The sequence below is a fragment of the Lutra lutra genome, chromosome 4 (genome assembly GCF_902655055.1).
Source record: "Lutra lutra chromosome 4, mLutLut1.2, whole genome shotgun sequence".
NCBI lineage: Eukaryota > Metazoa > Chordata > Mammalia > Carnivora > Mustelidae > Lutra > Lutra lutra.
The window spans coordinates 64,358,029-64,374,119 of NC_062281.1; the positions used below are offsets into that span (position 1 = coordinate 64,358,029).

General features: G+C 38.7%; 1 protein-coding gene across 1 annotated transcript; it reads right to left on the reverse strand.

Moving 5' to 3' along the window:
* Positions 1-13,539: 13,539 nt before the first annotated feature.
* Positions 13,540-14,059, reverse strand: LOC125099109 (40S ribosomal protein S24-like). Its single transcript, XM_047728484.1, has one exon. It carries the CDS (start codon positions 14,045-14,047, stop codon positions 13,655-13,657), a length of 393 nt encoding a protein of 130 aa, XP_047584440.1. The 5' UTR covers positions 14,048-14,059; the 3' UTR covers positions 13,540-13,654.
* Between the last annotated feature and the right edge of the window lie 2,032 nt (positions 14,060-16,091).

Below are 16,091 nucleotides of genomic sequence, written 5' to 3' on the forward strand. Positions count from 1 at the left end.
TCTACCACCCAACTGGTTGAGCCACCCAGGTGCCCCTAGGCATCAATACTTATTAGAGCTCCTCAGATGAGTCCAATGTGCATGGTGGCTTCATGGACCTGTGCTCAGAAGGACTCAATGTTTGGTTTAAAGCTTTGCTGTCACCATCTTAAAATGTATACTACTTTTGTCTTGGAATCTGCTCTAATGTGAAATTTGATGGGACAATGGAGTATGTCATTCATGTATGGCCTCTGGGGTGCCCGATTAGCTTTGAATTACAGTGAACCCATGTTGCACGAGAGTTCAGTGGGACTCCAAGTGAGTGTAAGTTATGCATATTACACTATGACTTAAATGGTGGTGGTAGGGATTATAGCCCAGAGAAACTACACTTTTCATTCAAACCAGCACTTGCTTTGAACCACAGAAAACAATGATTTTTTTGAGCACTACGGATGACCAAGGGACCCTGTCATATCCTTTCTTACTTATGTCACTTCCCTAGTATCAGTCATTTCAATTACACTTAGACTTTCTCTTACATGGAAGAAAAAGGAAATATAGGACAAAGCTTTGACTTTTTAGAACTTCCTTATTCATCAGTTAGCCAAAGATAGTGTTAGTAGAATGTGTTTAAATCAAATAAGTGAAATAAAGACGATTGAGTTTTTTTTTAAATTTTATTTGTTTGACAGAGAAAAAGAGAACACAAGCAGGCAGAGGGAGAAGCAGGCTCCCACTGAGCAAAGAGCTTAATGTGGGACTCGATCTAGGACCCTGGGATCATGACCTGAGCCAAAGGCAGACCTGAGTGAGCCACCCAGGCATCTTGACTGAGTTAGTTTTGTATCACATTTCCACCATTGTAGTACAAGCAAAATGCATGTTTATAGAGCTACAAAATACAAATTATATAATTTTAGTGATTCTGTGTATGAGTTAAATGCTTTTAAATTTGTATTTACTACCAGCATTATACCATATAAAGAAAATGACAAAATCGTGAAAAACATAGAGGCATATGTGTTTGATTGCTATTCTGATACAAAGATACATTTTGGAATTCAAAGTAATTCAGATAATTTTTAATATAATTATAGGGGATGATGCATCACTCTCAAAGGATTATGAATCCACAGAGGCATGATTCTTTTGTGCCTCCCAAGAACCACTATAATAGTGACCACACAGCAGCTTCTCCATAAATAATGTTGAATTTGAGAATCACAACATTTTCAAAGATACAGTATATGAACATTTGAGTTTAGTCGTCTCACTCACAGATGTATTCAAGGGATGCATTGGCCACTGCCTAACGATTCATCTTGACTAGTGATTTTCCTGTGAGTTCTTAGTTCCTATTCTGCCTCTTGGAATAGGTTTTTTTTTTTTTTTTAAGATTTTGTTTATTTATTTGGGAGATCACAAGTAGGCAGAGAGGCAGGCAGAGAGAGAGAGAGAGAGGAGGAAGCAGGCTCCCCTCGGAGCAGAGAAGCTGATGTGGGGCTCAGTCCCAGGACCCTGGGATCAGGACCTGATCCGAAGGCAGAGTCTTTAACCCACTGAGCTACCCAGGCACCCCTGGAATATCTCTTGGTTGGCATGAAAATTTTCATGGCTCATACAATTGTCCTTTTTGGCTATGGTAAAGCATTCTTCAGGGACTAATTCTAAAATTGAATTGTTTATCTGAAGATTTGGGATGAGTTTGGAAATCTGAACACGAGGAAAAGCCAGAGGTATACAGTGAACGCTAGGAATGTTGTCCGAGAGAGAAGTCATGGGCTGTGCGCCACAGGTGACTTTGTCCCAAAGTGGGCTTCTTTGTTTGACGTCCTGGGATGGAAGCAGCAAGGTTGAACTCAGTCCTGCTGCAGCTGGGCCTGGAGTCCGTTCAGTAGATTTTTAGCCAGTGAGAATAAGGATAGTGAAGCTGCGTCCCTTGGAAGAGGTGACAGGATCTAAAGTGAAGGAAATTGGTAGCATGCGTGGGAGTCTATTTAAAAAACGAAAAAAATCTGAATAATTTCCAAAATTCTGAGGCAACAAAATTAAAATGTTTCTCCGTTAAGATTCCTCTGACTGCCTGCCCCTGAGTGTATTTTCAGAACCTCCTTAATGAGATAGAAGTTTAATTTTGCCTCAGACTGTCAGCATTGGGACATAGAGGCGCTTATGCATTTAGACAGTAAACTTGAATTTTTTGACATTACATAATCAAATCAAGTGGTGTTGCTCTCATGGAAATTAAAGAGAAGAGGATTATATTTAGCATATTTTCAAACTAGTCTTAGTGAGCATCACAGACACGGATATTAATTTTTTAAATGAAAAGTAGACTGTTTACCATGCACAAAGGATCATTTGTGCTACCCAAATCTATGCTAATCTCCATTCCAAATCCCTTAGCAACTGTTACTTGGTTAGAAAGGTTCAATTTTCATGGAAGAAAAAAAAAAACACTTTCTGAACATGTTGCAGTAAAATTTGGTTTTAGAGTATTGAGTTAAGTTATTAGAAATATTAACTGTTACATAAAGTAATAACATGGTTGCTTTAAATGAGTTTGAATTATTCTTTAAATGCAGCAAAACCTTCCTAAATCGGCTACTCAAATTAGATGCATTAATTTTTACATTGTAATAAAAGATAGTAAATAATAGAAATAGACAAGTACACAAAACAGTGTATGAAATGGAGATCCAGAAAGTGTTCTTTTAACATTCATTCATTCATTCTTCTGCTCACTCAACATATAGTAATAAACACCTGCTGTTACTAGATTCCAGGAATATACAGAAGAGTAGAAATAATGCTTGGCCTGAAGGAGTTTATAATCTAGTGCAGATATATATTTATAAACCTAAAATATAATAAATACTTTAAAAATACTTATAAAAATATAATAAAAACTTAAACTTGAAATATAATCATTGATATGATAAAGTTGTGAAGGACAGTTAAAAAATTAAGTGAAATGGAAAATTTCCAGGAAAAATATAACTTACTAATATTGAAGCTAGAAGAAATAAACCAGTAAAGATATTGTGTCAGCAGTTAAAAATATAACAAAAACAAAAAACAACTCTCAATAAAAAAGCTCACTCAAGATACAGGTCATTTATAGGTCCATTCTCTCAAACATTTAAGGAACAGACAATTCTTGTATTTTCTAGGATGTCCTAAACAAATATTTGTTAAATATATGCATTACTGAGTAAATCAGGAGAATAAGCAAAGAGGGAAAGTTTCCCATCCAGTTTCTTGAGGCTAATATAACTTTGACAATAAAACCAGATAAGAACAGTATAAGAAAGGTAAATTATGATCTAAGAACATTTATGAAATAGATGTTTATATTAAATTCACATGTATATTTGTGTATGAGTGTTTATGCAAACATGTGTATATAACATTATAATGCATCATGGTCAAATTGGGTTTAGCTCTGGAATATAAAGAACACTTAAAATTAATCATTTTTAATATAATTCTTGACATTAAGTATTAAAGGACAAAACATTTGGCTATTCCAATAGGTGCAAAAAAATCATCTGATAAAACTGCTTTCTTTCATTATAAAAATTCCCAACAAAAAATAAAAATAGCAGTGAATTTCTTTTACTTGATAGAAAGAATTCATCAAAATTCTATAGCAAATAGTGTACTTAATGATGAACAGAGAATTCCTTTGAAGTCTGGAACAAGAGCAGGAGCCTTGCTCATCATTGTGCTGGAGGTACAAGCTAGCTGTAGCCAGATTGGAAAAAAAGGCATCGAGATGGACAAAAGCCAAGCAACACTTTTAATATTTATATGCTACGTTTTGTGGCTAAAACCCAAGAGAATCTAAGAACTAGTAAGAGAAGTCAACAAAGATTCTGAATAAAATAACAACATACAAAAATCAATTGTGTGAAGATACCACAGTAATGAATAATTAGAAAATATAACTGAAGAGGTTATATATGACAATCGTGATAAACATTCTAAAGTGCCTGGGAGAGATGAAAGACATGGAGTGGTTTCACCTGTCAGAAGATGAAAAACAGACTTCAATCTAAGAACACTTATTGTTTAGTTAAGAAAATGCCTCAAGCTGGTTTGATTTGGCAGCTCGACCAGGTGAGCAAGGAGCTAGGTTCATTGGGCTGGCTCCTCTAGGAGCCTCGTCAGGGCCGGCTTCATGGGAGTCTGATCTGTAAGATCACACGAGGCTCCACATGTGGAAGGGCTCTACGCCTGGGTCAGTGTTCTGTGTTGCTCTTCTGAAAGTCTTGGTAATTTTATCTTGGAAATTGTGTTTAGTGAATGACATCCAACAGGACAATGGGACACATGTGTGAGCAGAGGAGATATGTGAAATAAACACGTCTGTCATTCCTTGTCATCTCATTTACATATAGCCTTGGTGATAGCCCACGAGTATGGGACTCTGGTTGACCCACAGTGTGTGCGAGTTCAGAGAGACTCGAAATCCTAGTTAGGCATATTACATCTATGACTAAGTTGGCCCAAGGACAGCCCAGAAAGAATGGCAACATTTTCCATTCTAATCAGAACTTGCTTCAAGTACAGAGAGGAGGCAATGACTTTTTAAGAAACATGAACAACTAAGGAACCCTATTACATCCTTTCTTACTTTTGTCACTTCCCTCTACTGGGCCAGTTTGTTTATACTAAAAATGATGAAATATAAGGAAAGAGAAAGATAAGGCATCCCATTATATCTTTTCCTTTCAGTCCTTACTTATCAGTAAGTCCAAGGTAGAGTGTATTGGTAGAATGTGTGCAAATCAAGACATGAAAAAAACAAACAAACTGTTGAGTTAGTCTGGCGCAGCCTTTCCACTCTTCTGGTAGGAATGAAATACAAAAACATGTGTAAGTGTGAAATATAAATTGTGTGTTTTGGGGATTCTGTACATGAGTCAAATGCTCTTATGTCTGTATTTAAAACTGGCGTTGTCCATTATAAAGATATTTATATAAATATAAACAGGGATGCCTGGGTGGCTCAGTCCGTTAAGTGTCTGCCTTTGGCTCAGGTCATGATCTGAAGGTCTTGGTTTCGAGCCCCACATTGGGCTCCTTGCTCAGTGGGAAGCCTGTTTCTCCTTCTGTCTGGCGCTCCCCCTGCTTGCGATTTCTCTTTCTCTGACAAGTAAAATCTTCTTAAAAATATAAAGAATATGAGAATTTATAGATATTTGTTACTTGTATATATTTATATATAAGTATAAAGAACATGAGAAAATTCATGCTCGTAATTTGTGATTTTAGTTTTTCTTTACTGAGAACACCATTAAATAGCAAATAAGGGTCACCATGGCAGATTAAGGAGGCAACCATGGAAGAAAGGAAAAAGCTTTATATTTTAATTACCTTTAACAGAACTTTTTTTTTTTCTGCCTGTATTTTGAACAAGTGGTCCTGTATTTTTATTTTTGTATTAGTTCCTGCAAATTCCATAGTTGGCTCTGCCTGCCATCCTCAGCTTCTTGCCTGCCTTCTTCCACTGTCCCCATAGTAGTTACCTCACAATCGCATCATTGCTCTCCAAGCTCCGGCCGTCAGCGCATGCTTGAGCCAGGAAAAAAGGCGGAGGAGCTGGTGACAGCAAGGTCTTTTTTCATAGTCATTGCCTTTATCAGGAATTTAAAAATCTTTCCAGAGGCATTCACCTATCTCTGAGCCCCATGGACATTTTCAATGGCAAAAAGAATGGAACAGTAAGCATCTGGAAAGTAGAATAGAATCATTTAAGCCCATAGCTGGCTAAGAATAGAGTCTAAACTAGGGGGTAGGCAAACATTTTCTGTAGAAGACCAGGTAGGTAAGCTTCCATGGTCGTATAGTCAGACTCCGTTGCAACTAGTCAACTATGCCACTGTAGTGTGAAAGAAAATATAGATGTGTAAATAAATGAGCATAGCATGTTTCAGTAAATGTTTCTTTACAAAATTAGGAAGTGGGACAGATCTGGCCTGTGGGCCATAGTTTCATGGACCCCTGCATAGAACTTTATTTTGCTTTGGTTACTAAATGATGGGCCATGGGGTAATGATAGGAAGCAGTTGCCATTTATGAAATGCCTACTCTGTGTTCAACGCCAGAGGCTGGTTGCCATCTCTAAAAATATTAGTATTTTATTATTAAGGAAGAAATAAAGCAGTTTGTTGGGAAGGCAAGTAACAGAATCTCACACAATATAAACAAAGTCTTGATTAAAAAACAAGAGATGTAAATGCACATGAGAAATGACATTTTATTGTGAAGACATCACTTTTCTCTAGATTTACACATCAATTTCATGCAATTTCATTTCATGTTCAATAAAAATTCCTGTACATTTTTCATGGAATATGAGCAGCTGACCTTAAAAGTCATGTGGAAAAACTAAGGATTAAGAGTAACCTAGACAGTTTTGAAAGTGGATAATAGTAGAGGAATAGTAGTTAGAAATAGTAGGGGAATTTGTCCTACTAAATATTGATACTTGTTATAAAGCTGAACTAATTAAGATAGTGATTTCTTTTCCTGGACCAGAAAAATCAACTAATTAACAGGAGAAGATTCAGGAACACTGGACAGAGGAGGTATTTCAAATGAGGTAAGGATGAATGATTCAACACATAATGCCGGGGGGAAAAAAAAAGTTATTTCATTGGAAAAAATTAGATTCCTATCTCCTCTAAATCACAAAAATAAACCCCAGTGAGTTAAAGGCATGCTTATAAAAAGCAAAATGTTAATACTTTCCATAGAATTTTAAACTTGAAATAGGAAAAGACTTTTTAAAAGGCACAAAAAGCATAAGCTATATATATGTGTGTATACACACACACACACACACACACACACACACACACATTTTGATGAATATGTTTTCATTAAAATGAAAAACTTCCATAGAATAAAAGACATCAAAGTCAAAGTGAAAAGACATTCAGGGAGTGGTGGACATTAGCAAAGCATATAATGAAAAAATGGTTAGGTCTGGAATATATAAAAACAATTGCAGAAAAGTGGGTGAATGATGTGAACCAGAAATTCTTAGAAGAACTCAGAGAGGCCCACAAACATGTGAAACTGATTCTCAGCCTCACTAGTATCAGGAAATGGAAATTAAACAACAATCATATTTTATGTCATACCCATTAGATAGTCATTTTTAAGAAGTGACAATTCAGGAGTGGGCACGTATGTGGAACAATTAAAGTTCTCAACCACAGCTGGTGGGATTACAAACTAGAAGGAAACTTGGTAAAATACAGTAAATTTAAGGATGTACGTGGTAGTCACTGTAAGGAACATTCGCTATGGTAGCAGCTCTTTGCCTATCAGATCCAATGGTCCCTTTTTATAACAAGTATTTTGTGGCATTCCCAACATAGCCTCCCTTTCGATATCAAGCAGAAATCAGTAAAATGTCATTACATAAATATAAAGGAGAAATAAAGCAACATCATGAATCATGTTTCTCAATAGGTACATGCTTGTGTATGATGAATTAGAAGAAATAACGAGCAAATGTGCTTGCTTATATCAGGCGAATGGGACCTGACAAACTTCAGGAAGATAATATGAAGGATAAGCAAGATTTCTGTGAAAGTCACCATTTGCGATGAGCACTGGGCATTATACACAACTAATGAATCATTGAACATGACACCAAAAACTAATGATGTACTATATGTCAGTTAATTGAATTTAAATAAAATGAAAAAAAAAAGAAGAAAAATGCAGACTCTTGTTTTGGCATCTCAAAGGTGATGTTACTGTTGAAGATGGGATTTTTCAAAATGGCAGGCAACTATTAATGAAGTTGTAAATAAAATACAATCTTCAATTTTCATAGAAGGTATATTCCTTGGACATCAGTGTACGTTAATTTACATGAACGTCTTACTGTAGGTTAAAGGAAAATTCTTTGTGTTCCCTCGGCTTCGATGGAGGAAATGTTAGAAGTGTTATTCAATCATTGTGACAAAACAAAATCTCCCCCCACAAAATGCCAGACTGTTTCCTACGGGGTTATCCTGCCCTCTTGGGAGCCACAGCTGAAGAATAACTCTTAAGTGGGCATAGAGAGAAATGTGAAAGTGTTTTCATTGCTACAGTTCTTGTAATAGCGAATAATTGGAAATGATCTAAATATCTAATAACAGAACAACAGTTTTTTTCTAAATCTGACTATCCTCTATCTATGATTTTTCGTGTGTGTGTGTGTGTATGTGTAGTTTTGAAATTTTAGGTTCTGAAATAATAAATTAGAGTTACATTATCAAAATGGATATAACTGAAAATTATGTGGTAAGAAAAAAACAAGTTGCGGAGTTCTACAAATAGTATGACACCATTTAAATAGAATTTTAAAACATTCATAACAGTAGGATATTTTAATGCATAATCCATATTTAGCAAAAAACATAAAAAATGTGCATGGGAATGGGAAGCATCCAATTCTGGATAGTGGCGACATCTGGGAAGGGAGAAAAAAAATGTGATGGGTTAGGAGAGGGTCAACAGCTGAATTTAGTTGCATTCTGTAATGTTTTACTTCTTTTTTTTTTTTTAAGATCTTATTTATTTGAGAGAGACAGAGAGATAGCACATGAGAGAACACAAGCAGGGGGACTAGCAGAGTTAGAGAGAGGTAGAAGTAGAAGCAGGCTCCTGGCTGAGCAGAGAATCCGATATGGGGCTCGATCCCAACACCCTGGGATCATGACCTGAGCCAAAGGCAGATACATAACAGGCTGAACCACCCAGGTGCCCCCGTAATGTTTTACTCCTTAAAAACAAAATATGTGAAGCAAATATTGCCAAGTGTATTTTGATATATTCAGCAAAACTGATTGACAAGTAAATGGGTGTTATTTTTCCTCCACTATCTTTTGTTTAAAAATATTTCATAATACCAATTTTGACTGCCTTCTGACAATAGCCTTTGATGTATTTTATTTACATTTTATTTTATTTATTTACTTTAAAAAATGATTTTATTTATTTATTTGACAGAGAGAGACACAGTGAGAGAGGGAACACAAGCAGGGGGAGTGGGAGAGGGAGAAGCAGGCTTCCTCCTGAGCAGGGAGCCCAGGGCGGGGGCTTGATTCCTGGAGTCTGGGATCATGACCTGAACTGAAGGCAGACGCTGAACAACTGAACCACCTAGGTGCCCCCTTTGATGTGTTTTATAGTATGTATCCTATATCTTGTTTTTTTTTTCCTATTTGTTTAAAATGATGTAGATTGTGTCTTTCAGGCATTATTCCTTTTTGAGCCTCCTACTTTCTCAAGGCTCATTTAGCTATGGGACTTAGAGCACAAAGAATCTCAGCAGCACCGGCCCCCACCCCGCCCCATAACTAGTTGAGGATTGGGACAACTGAACTGTCTTAGGATGCATGACAGCTCTTTGTGGGACTGTGACATTTGGGTATACACTGGTTGGGACTGTACACACTCTGGTCCCCTGACTAATGCTGGGATGACAGCCTTGTTCCAAGCTTAGATTTCTTGACCAGATTCTGATATTCCAATTTCTGATTTCTGTACTCCACACTGTACTGAACCAAACCACATGGCTCTCCTACATCCCGTCTTCAAAACCGCCTCTGCCTAGAAACTCTTGACACACCCTGCCTAGAAACTCTTGACACACCCCACCATTGACACACCCCACCATTAAGGTAGACCAGCTCCTAATGCAAAATGGCCAAAGTCAAGGCTGGTGTGTCACACATCTCAGCTCTATGCAGTAGATCAGCCTTTTGGAACCTATATCACCCTGTTAGTTCCTGTGTCTATCCTTATCATATCCTCTAGCCAAACATCCTTTTTTATGTTCATTTTACAGCATAATTATTATTACTCCCTTTCACACTTAAACATATCTCCGGATGATGAATTATTTGATTAGTCTGTTTATAAGCCATTATCTGATTAATGCCTCTTTACAAAGAAATACTCAGTGTTCTCCAAAGTAGTTTCCAGTTCAGACAGTAGCCTAAAATAAGCTTCCGACTGGGAAACATGGAGCACTCGTTTATTCTTTAGGTCTCCAAATAAAGGATGTGCAGAAACATCTAAGCGTACACGGGGATTACAACTACCAATTTTGAGGTGTGCTACATGTAATTTATTATTTAATAGTCAAGAAAACCCAAATTTAAAAATGTTATTTTATTTTCTAAATTAGAATAAATTACAGGTTGTCCATTATCATCATATCAAATGCTTACATTACAATGTACTCCTCTGAGAAAGGAAGAAAAAGTGTGAAATTACAGTTGGTGATTGTTCTTCAGCTCTTTGAGCTAAAAACTTGGATAGTTTTCTTCCACTCATACCTCACATCTAATTCATTAGAAAAGCTATCAGATTCTTCCCAAATCTGAGCACCCCTCCCTGTCGCCACTGCTGCTGCTCTGGTTCGAGCGGCCGCCATCTTTCTCCTGCACTATTACTTTTCCCTTCCAGGGGCCTCCCTGCCTCATCCTTTGGCCTTGTACATCTCTTCCTCCCGAGTAGATAGAGCACACCACTCCTTGTTGCAAACATGCCAATGGATTCTCATCTTACAATGAAAAGAAATCTCAAATATCTTCTCCTCCTACTGTCTTCCAGGGACACTAGCTTCCTTGATCAAACAAATGATGAACTTACCTCAAGGTCTTTGCTCTTGCTCCTTCTGAACTCCTTCCCCCAGATATCTGTGTGGCTGCCTCTTTCTGGTCTCTTCTCAAATGTCACCTTGTCAGAAAGGACGTTTATAGTGACTCCACCTAAAATAGCACCCCACTTCCCATGCCCTCTTCCTGTAACCCCCAAAGATGTTTAGTTTTTTTTTAAGTAAGTTCTCTGCCCATTGTGGAGCTTGAACTCATGATCCTGATATCAAAAATTCCATGCTCTACCAACTACGCCAGCCAGGCACAAAAACCTTTTAAATTTTTTTTGAAAGATTTTATTTATTTGACACAGAGAGAGAGAGAGAGAGAGAGAGAGAGAGAGAATATACAAGCAGGGAGAGTGGTAGGGAGAGGGAGAAGCAGGCTCCCACTGAGCAGGGAGCCAGACATGGAGCTCGATTTCAGGACCCTGGGATCATTTCCTGAGAGGAAGGCAGGCGCTTAACTGACGGAGCTACCCACGCGCCCCCACCTTGTTTAACTTCCAACTCTTGACATGTTACATTTTTATTCATTTCTGTCTTGTCCCATAAGAACAGGGATTCTAGCTCCTACAACAGAATTCACTACACAGTAGTGGCGGGTGAGTGAGGGTGGTGAACTGAGTATAATCCTGGTTGTATTCTTGAGCGAGTGTCTCCCACATGAGTATCATCTACTGTGTGTGTGTGTGTGTGCATGTGTGTGTGTGTGTGTCTGTGTGTCTGTGTGTTCCAAACCAATATTATCAGGTGGTATACAGCTTGTGCTTTTTTTGATCCCAGAAAACTCAAGGCTCTTTGTTTTTAAGTGACAATATAGCAGGTGGATTTATTGGCTCTGAAGACAACCAGCTGATTGACCCTTCCTGCCGCTCCCATTGAATAATCTTGGAAGCACAGAAAGAGATGCCAGGTTCCAACAACACTAGAAATCAGGAATATCACATAATAGATTGCCAGACCCTGGGAAGAATTTCAGTAACCACAACACAGATGGGGCTGGATTGACGAATCATTAGTGGCTGACACATACTTTGAAATTGCTGAAATGGAACAGCAGGGTCAGACAGGAAAAGGTTAGGGCACCCAGGTGTCCAGCTTAGAAGCTGACAGTCTGTATGTACTTTCTGCTGATGAAATAAAGACGAGATGTGGAAATGCCCATTTAAAAAATTAAGAGCACTTTATTATAACATGACATACGTTCAGCACCATCAGCGTATTGTTTTATTTTAGTTAGCATTTATAAGCATATAAGATATTTACATAATATGTAATATTTAGTATTTTATGCAGAAACTCTAATGTGGGCTGCTAGGAACATAGTTTGTAGACTGTGTATTTTTGATCTGTACATTTTATGGCTGCATTTCAGTCTACACATTTTTATCAGGTGTGTCTGGTATTTTCGCTGAAACCACATGGCAACCCTAAGAAAGATGAGAAAAGGTTTCTAAGCATACCTTGTCTTGAGCCAATTCAGGGGTGAGGCTAAGCAGAGGAGCCTTCACTGTACCACATGTCCACACTTTCCTTTGGTGTCCACATCTGTTTTCAAGGCCAACTTCATGGGCATGGAACCTGTGCAATTACTTGCGACTTCATGCTTAGAAGCACTTGGCTTGGCGCTCTGTGGTTGCCATCTTGAAATTCTCCATGATTTGTATTTTTAAAAGAACAACAGAGCGTGTATGAATGGAGGAGATACATGCAAGGTGTCTGCTATTCATGGCCACCCCATTCTCTACAGCCTTTTCAGTGCTCCAGGAACACAGAACTCCAGTGTGCCCACAGTGTGCAAGACAGAGACTCAACGAGACTCAGAAAGAAGACAAGTAAGTGTGTCCTGTTGCATAAGTGGAGAGGATGACAGCTTCAAGAAGCCATGCTTCCTGATAGAACCAGAGCTTGCTTTGATGCAGAAAGAAGCCAATGCTATTCTAAGAAGCAAGGACAATCAGAGAACACTATCATATCCTTTCTTAATACTGTGGACTGAGTTGGTATACTGCCACCCCCTACCCACCAAATTCATATGTTGAACTCCTGCCCCCCAGTACTGGAGATTGGTCATTAGTAAATTAGGTAAAATGAGGTCATTAGTGTGGGCCCTAATTTAATAACCATGTAAGAAGAGAAAATATGGACACAGACACACACACATATGAAAGACCATCTGAAGACATATGGAGAAAACAGCCACCAACTAGCCAAGGAGAAAGGAGAAAGGGCTGAGAAGACATCATTTTGGATGGTGTCTTGGTCTTAGAATTCTGCCGCCCTAGTTATCTATTGCTGAAGCCACCCAGTCTATGGAACTTTGCAGCCCCAGCAAACTAAGACACCCCTTGTGTATTAGCTAGTCACTTACGCTGAAAATGACATAGAGAAAGGGAAAAGGTAGGGCAGCCCACAGTTTCTTTTCCTCCATGTTCTTTTTCCTCATGAAGAAGCTGAAGGTCGAGGGGATTGGTTACATGTGGATGAATCAAATAGTGGAAGAGAAACATCTGAGTTAATTTTTTTTTTTTTTTGGCAGCATTTCCATTGATCTGCTAAGAACAGAATACATATGCCTGTTTTGTTCTGTTAATATTAAGCATTCAATGATGCAATATATGTAAAATACTTCCTCCGGTGTCCAAATAAAATTGATGATGACTGAAACTACTTTCATTTAGGGTTGGGTCTAAATAATAAAAATGAGTGAAAATAGAAAAATTCTCCTTTAAAGGCCAGCACATATATTGTTAAGTCATGCAATATTAGGTTTAAAGTCATATTTCATGTTAAAAAAGATTTGGCAGTTAAAGAAAGTGGTAGCATAAGGAAAGGGTCTAACATTTCTATTCCTGCATTAGGACAATCAAAGATACTTTTTTTTTCACATTAACATTCTTAGTTTATTAATCCTCTCATGAAAAATCTGCACAATCACCGCAGATAAAGCCACTGCAGCATCTTTACTCCTTCTGTTGTCCAATCTCCAGCTCACTTTTTGCCAGCACCAACATTGGCTTTCGCAGTCCCCCTGACTTTCTTCATTCTGTTCTTGCGTTCTTTTCGCTGTTTTCTTGAGGTCTTTTTCTTCTCATACAGACCATGTCTTGCAAGTCTATGTTTGGGTTCATTTTTCTTTGCATAATCCAAGGAATCATAAATCATGCCAAAGCCAGTTGTCTTGCCACCACCAAAATGGGTTCTGAATCCAAATACAAATATGACATCTGGTGTGGTCTTGTACATTTTGGCTAGTTTTTCCCGAATTTCTGTCTTAGGTACTGTTGCCTTTCCAGGATGAAGGACATCAATAACCATTTGTTTGCGCTGAAGTAGTCGGTTGGTCATGAACTTCCTGGTCCGGATAGTTACTGTGTCGTTCATGATGGCTCCCGAGCTTCCCAATCAAAGATACTTTTGCAGACTTGACTCAGATACAGAGAGAATTTGATCTCTTTTGCTCTGGATCCATACCCTCTTGACTTTCTAAATGTTCCTTTCTTTCCCTCTCTCCTCTGTCATCTTCTGTGCTCTCTCTATGGAATCATTTCCATCAGCATGTGTGTGCATTCTAATGCCCCATCCTAAAAAACAGACACAAATCCACAACAAACAAAGCAAGCCCTCTCTTGACCCAACATTCTTTTCAATTTCTTTTGATGGCTCCTGCACCTCTATCAACCTTTAAAGTTTGAGATACCTCGATGCCTGGTCCTACGCCTCTTCTCTCCTTTCCCTTTTTTCTCCTCCTCTCTTCTTTCTTCTCCTTTCTGTGTCCTCTCTGTAGATGACTTCAGGTGGTAAGGACTCTAAATGGCATGAAAAAGTTGATGCTTTCCAAGCTCTGTATCTCACAGTGTGGGCTTCTCTCCTGAGCTACAGGCCTGATACCTGACTAATAGTGGGTAATTCCACTTGAACGTTCCAAAGGGAACATCCAGAATGGTATGTTCAATGCAGAGCTCTAAATTTCATCCCCACTTGTATCTCTTTCTCCCCCAGTGGTGCCGGTAATTATGACACCATCATTCATCCATTATGCAGGCCACAAACCTATGTTTCATCTCTCTGCCTTTTCTCTCTCATCCATCATGTTGAAAATCCTTCCCACAGGGGGCCTGGGTGGCTCAGTCCATTAAATGGCTGACTCTTGGCTTTGGCTCAGGTCATGATCTCAGGGTGGTGAGATTGAGCCCTTCGTGGGGTTCAGGCTGGGCATGGAGTCTGCTTAAGATTCTTTTTCTTTGTCTCCCTCTGCCCCTCCACTTCTCGCCCCATTTGCACACACATGCACAGGCTCTCCCTCTCTCTCCAAAAAAACAAAAACAAAAACAAAAAAAGAAAATAAAGAAAATCCTTCCCTTTCTTTGCATTTCCACTGTGACCATTTCAATTAAAGCCAATATCACCACTCGACTGATAAAGTCCATCTCAGATTGAGTTCTCCTTTCACTCTTGCTTCTCCTTATTCCAGACCAGCAAACAATAACCTTTTGGAATGTAAATTATGTCATGTCATTTTTATTTAAAGCACTTTGGTGTCTTTCTATTACACAGGATGGTCCAAACTACACACATGTGAGTAGGCTGACCTTGTATCCCCGTCGCCTAATTTAATCCTGGTTTATGATTGTCATCTCAGTGTCATTATCAGTAGCTCCCCCTTTTACTCAAAAGCATTTATTTATTATTTTAGAGAGGGAGAACACGATTGGGAGCATGAGGGGAGGGGCAGAGGGAGAGGGAGAGACAGAATCTCAAGCAGACTCCCCACTGAGCATGGAGCCTGACTGGGGGTTCCATCCCACAACTCTGAGATCATAAGCTGAGCTGACATCAAGAGTCAGTCGGTTAACTGACTGAGTCACTCTGGAGCCCTCACTGACTCTTCTTGCTCTATCTTATTAGCTTGCTTTGTAAGGAGATGATCTTGGATTATCTGGGTGAGCCCAATAAGCAGAAGATGGAGGGAAAAATGGAAACAGAGTCTGGAGAAGTGACAATAGAAGGTCCGAGTGGTGCCATATCAGAACTGAACCCGTACTTGCTGGCTTTGAAGATGGAGGAAGGGGCCATAGAGACTTCAGAATCTGGAAAAGGTAAGCAAAAGGGTTCACCAATAGAGCCTTCAGAAAGGATCGCAGCCCAGCTAACACATGGATTTTAGCTCAGTGCAAGCGGTGCTTGACCTTTCACCTACAGAACTGATAAATAATAATTTATGTTGTTTCAAGCTACTAAGGGTGTAGTAATTTGTCACTGTAGTAACAGGAAACAGATACAACCTAGAATGAGACAATGAGAATGCCCATTTTCATTAGGAAACATTTCCAGACTCAATGCTTAACTTTTCGTAATAGAAAGGACTATTTCGTTTTCACAGGCGTTTAATAAATATGCAGTCGTTTTCCAAGGACCGATGGCTACC

Coding starts and splice junctions, on each gene's coding strand:
- LOC125099109 (XM_047728484.1), bottom strand. CDS start 14,047: ATGAACGACACAGTAACTATCCGGACCAGGAAGTTCATGACCAACCGA.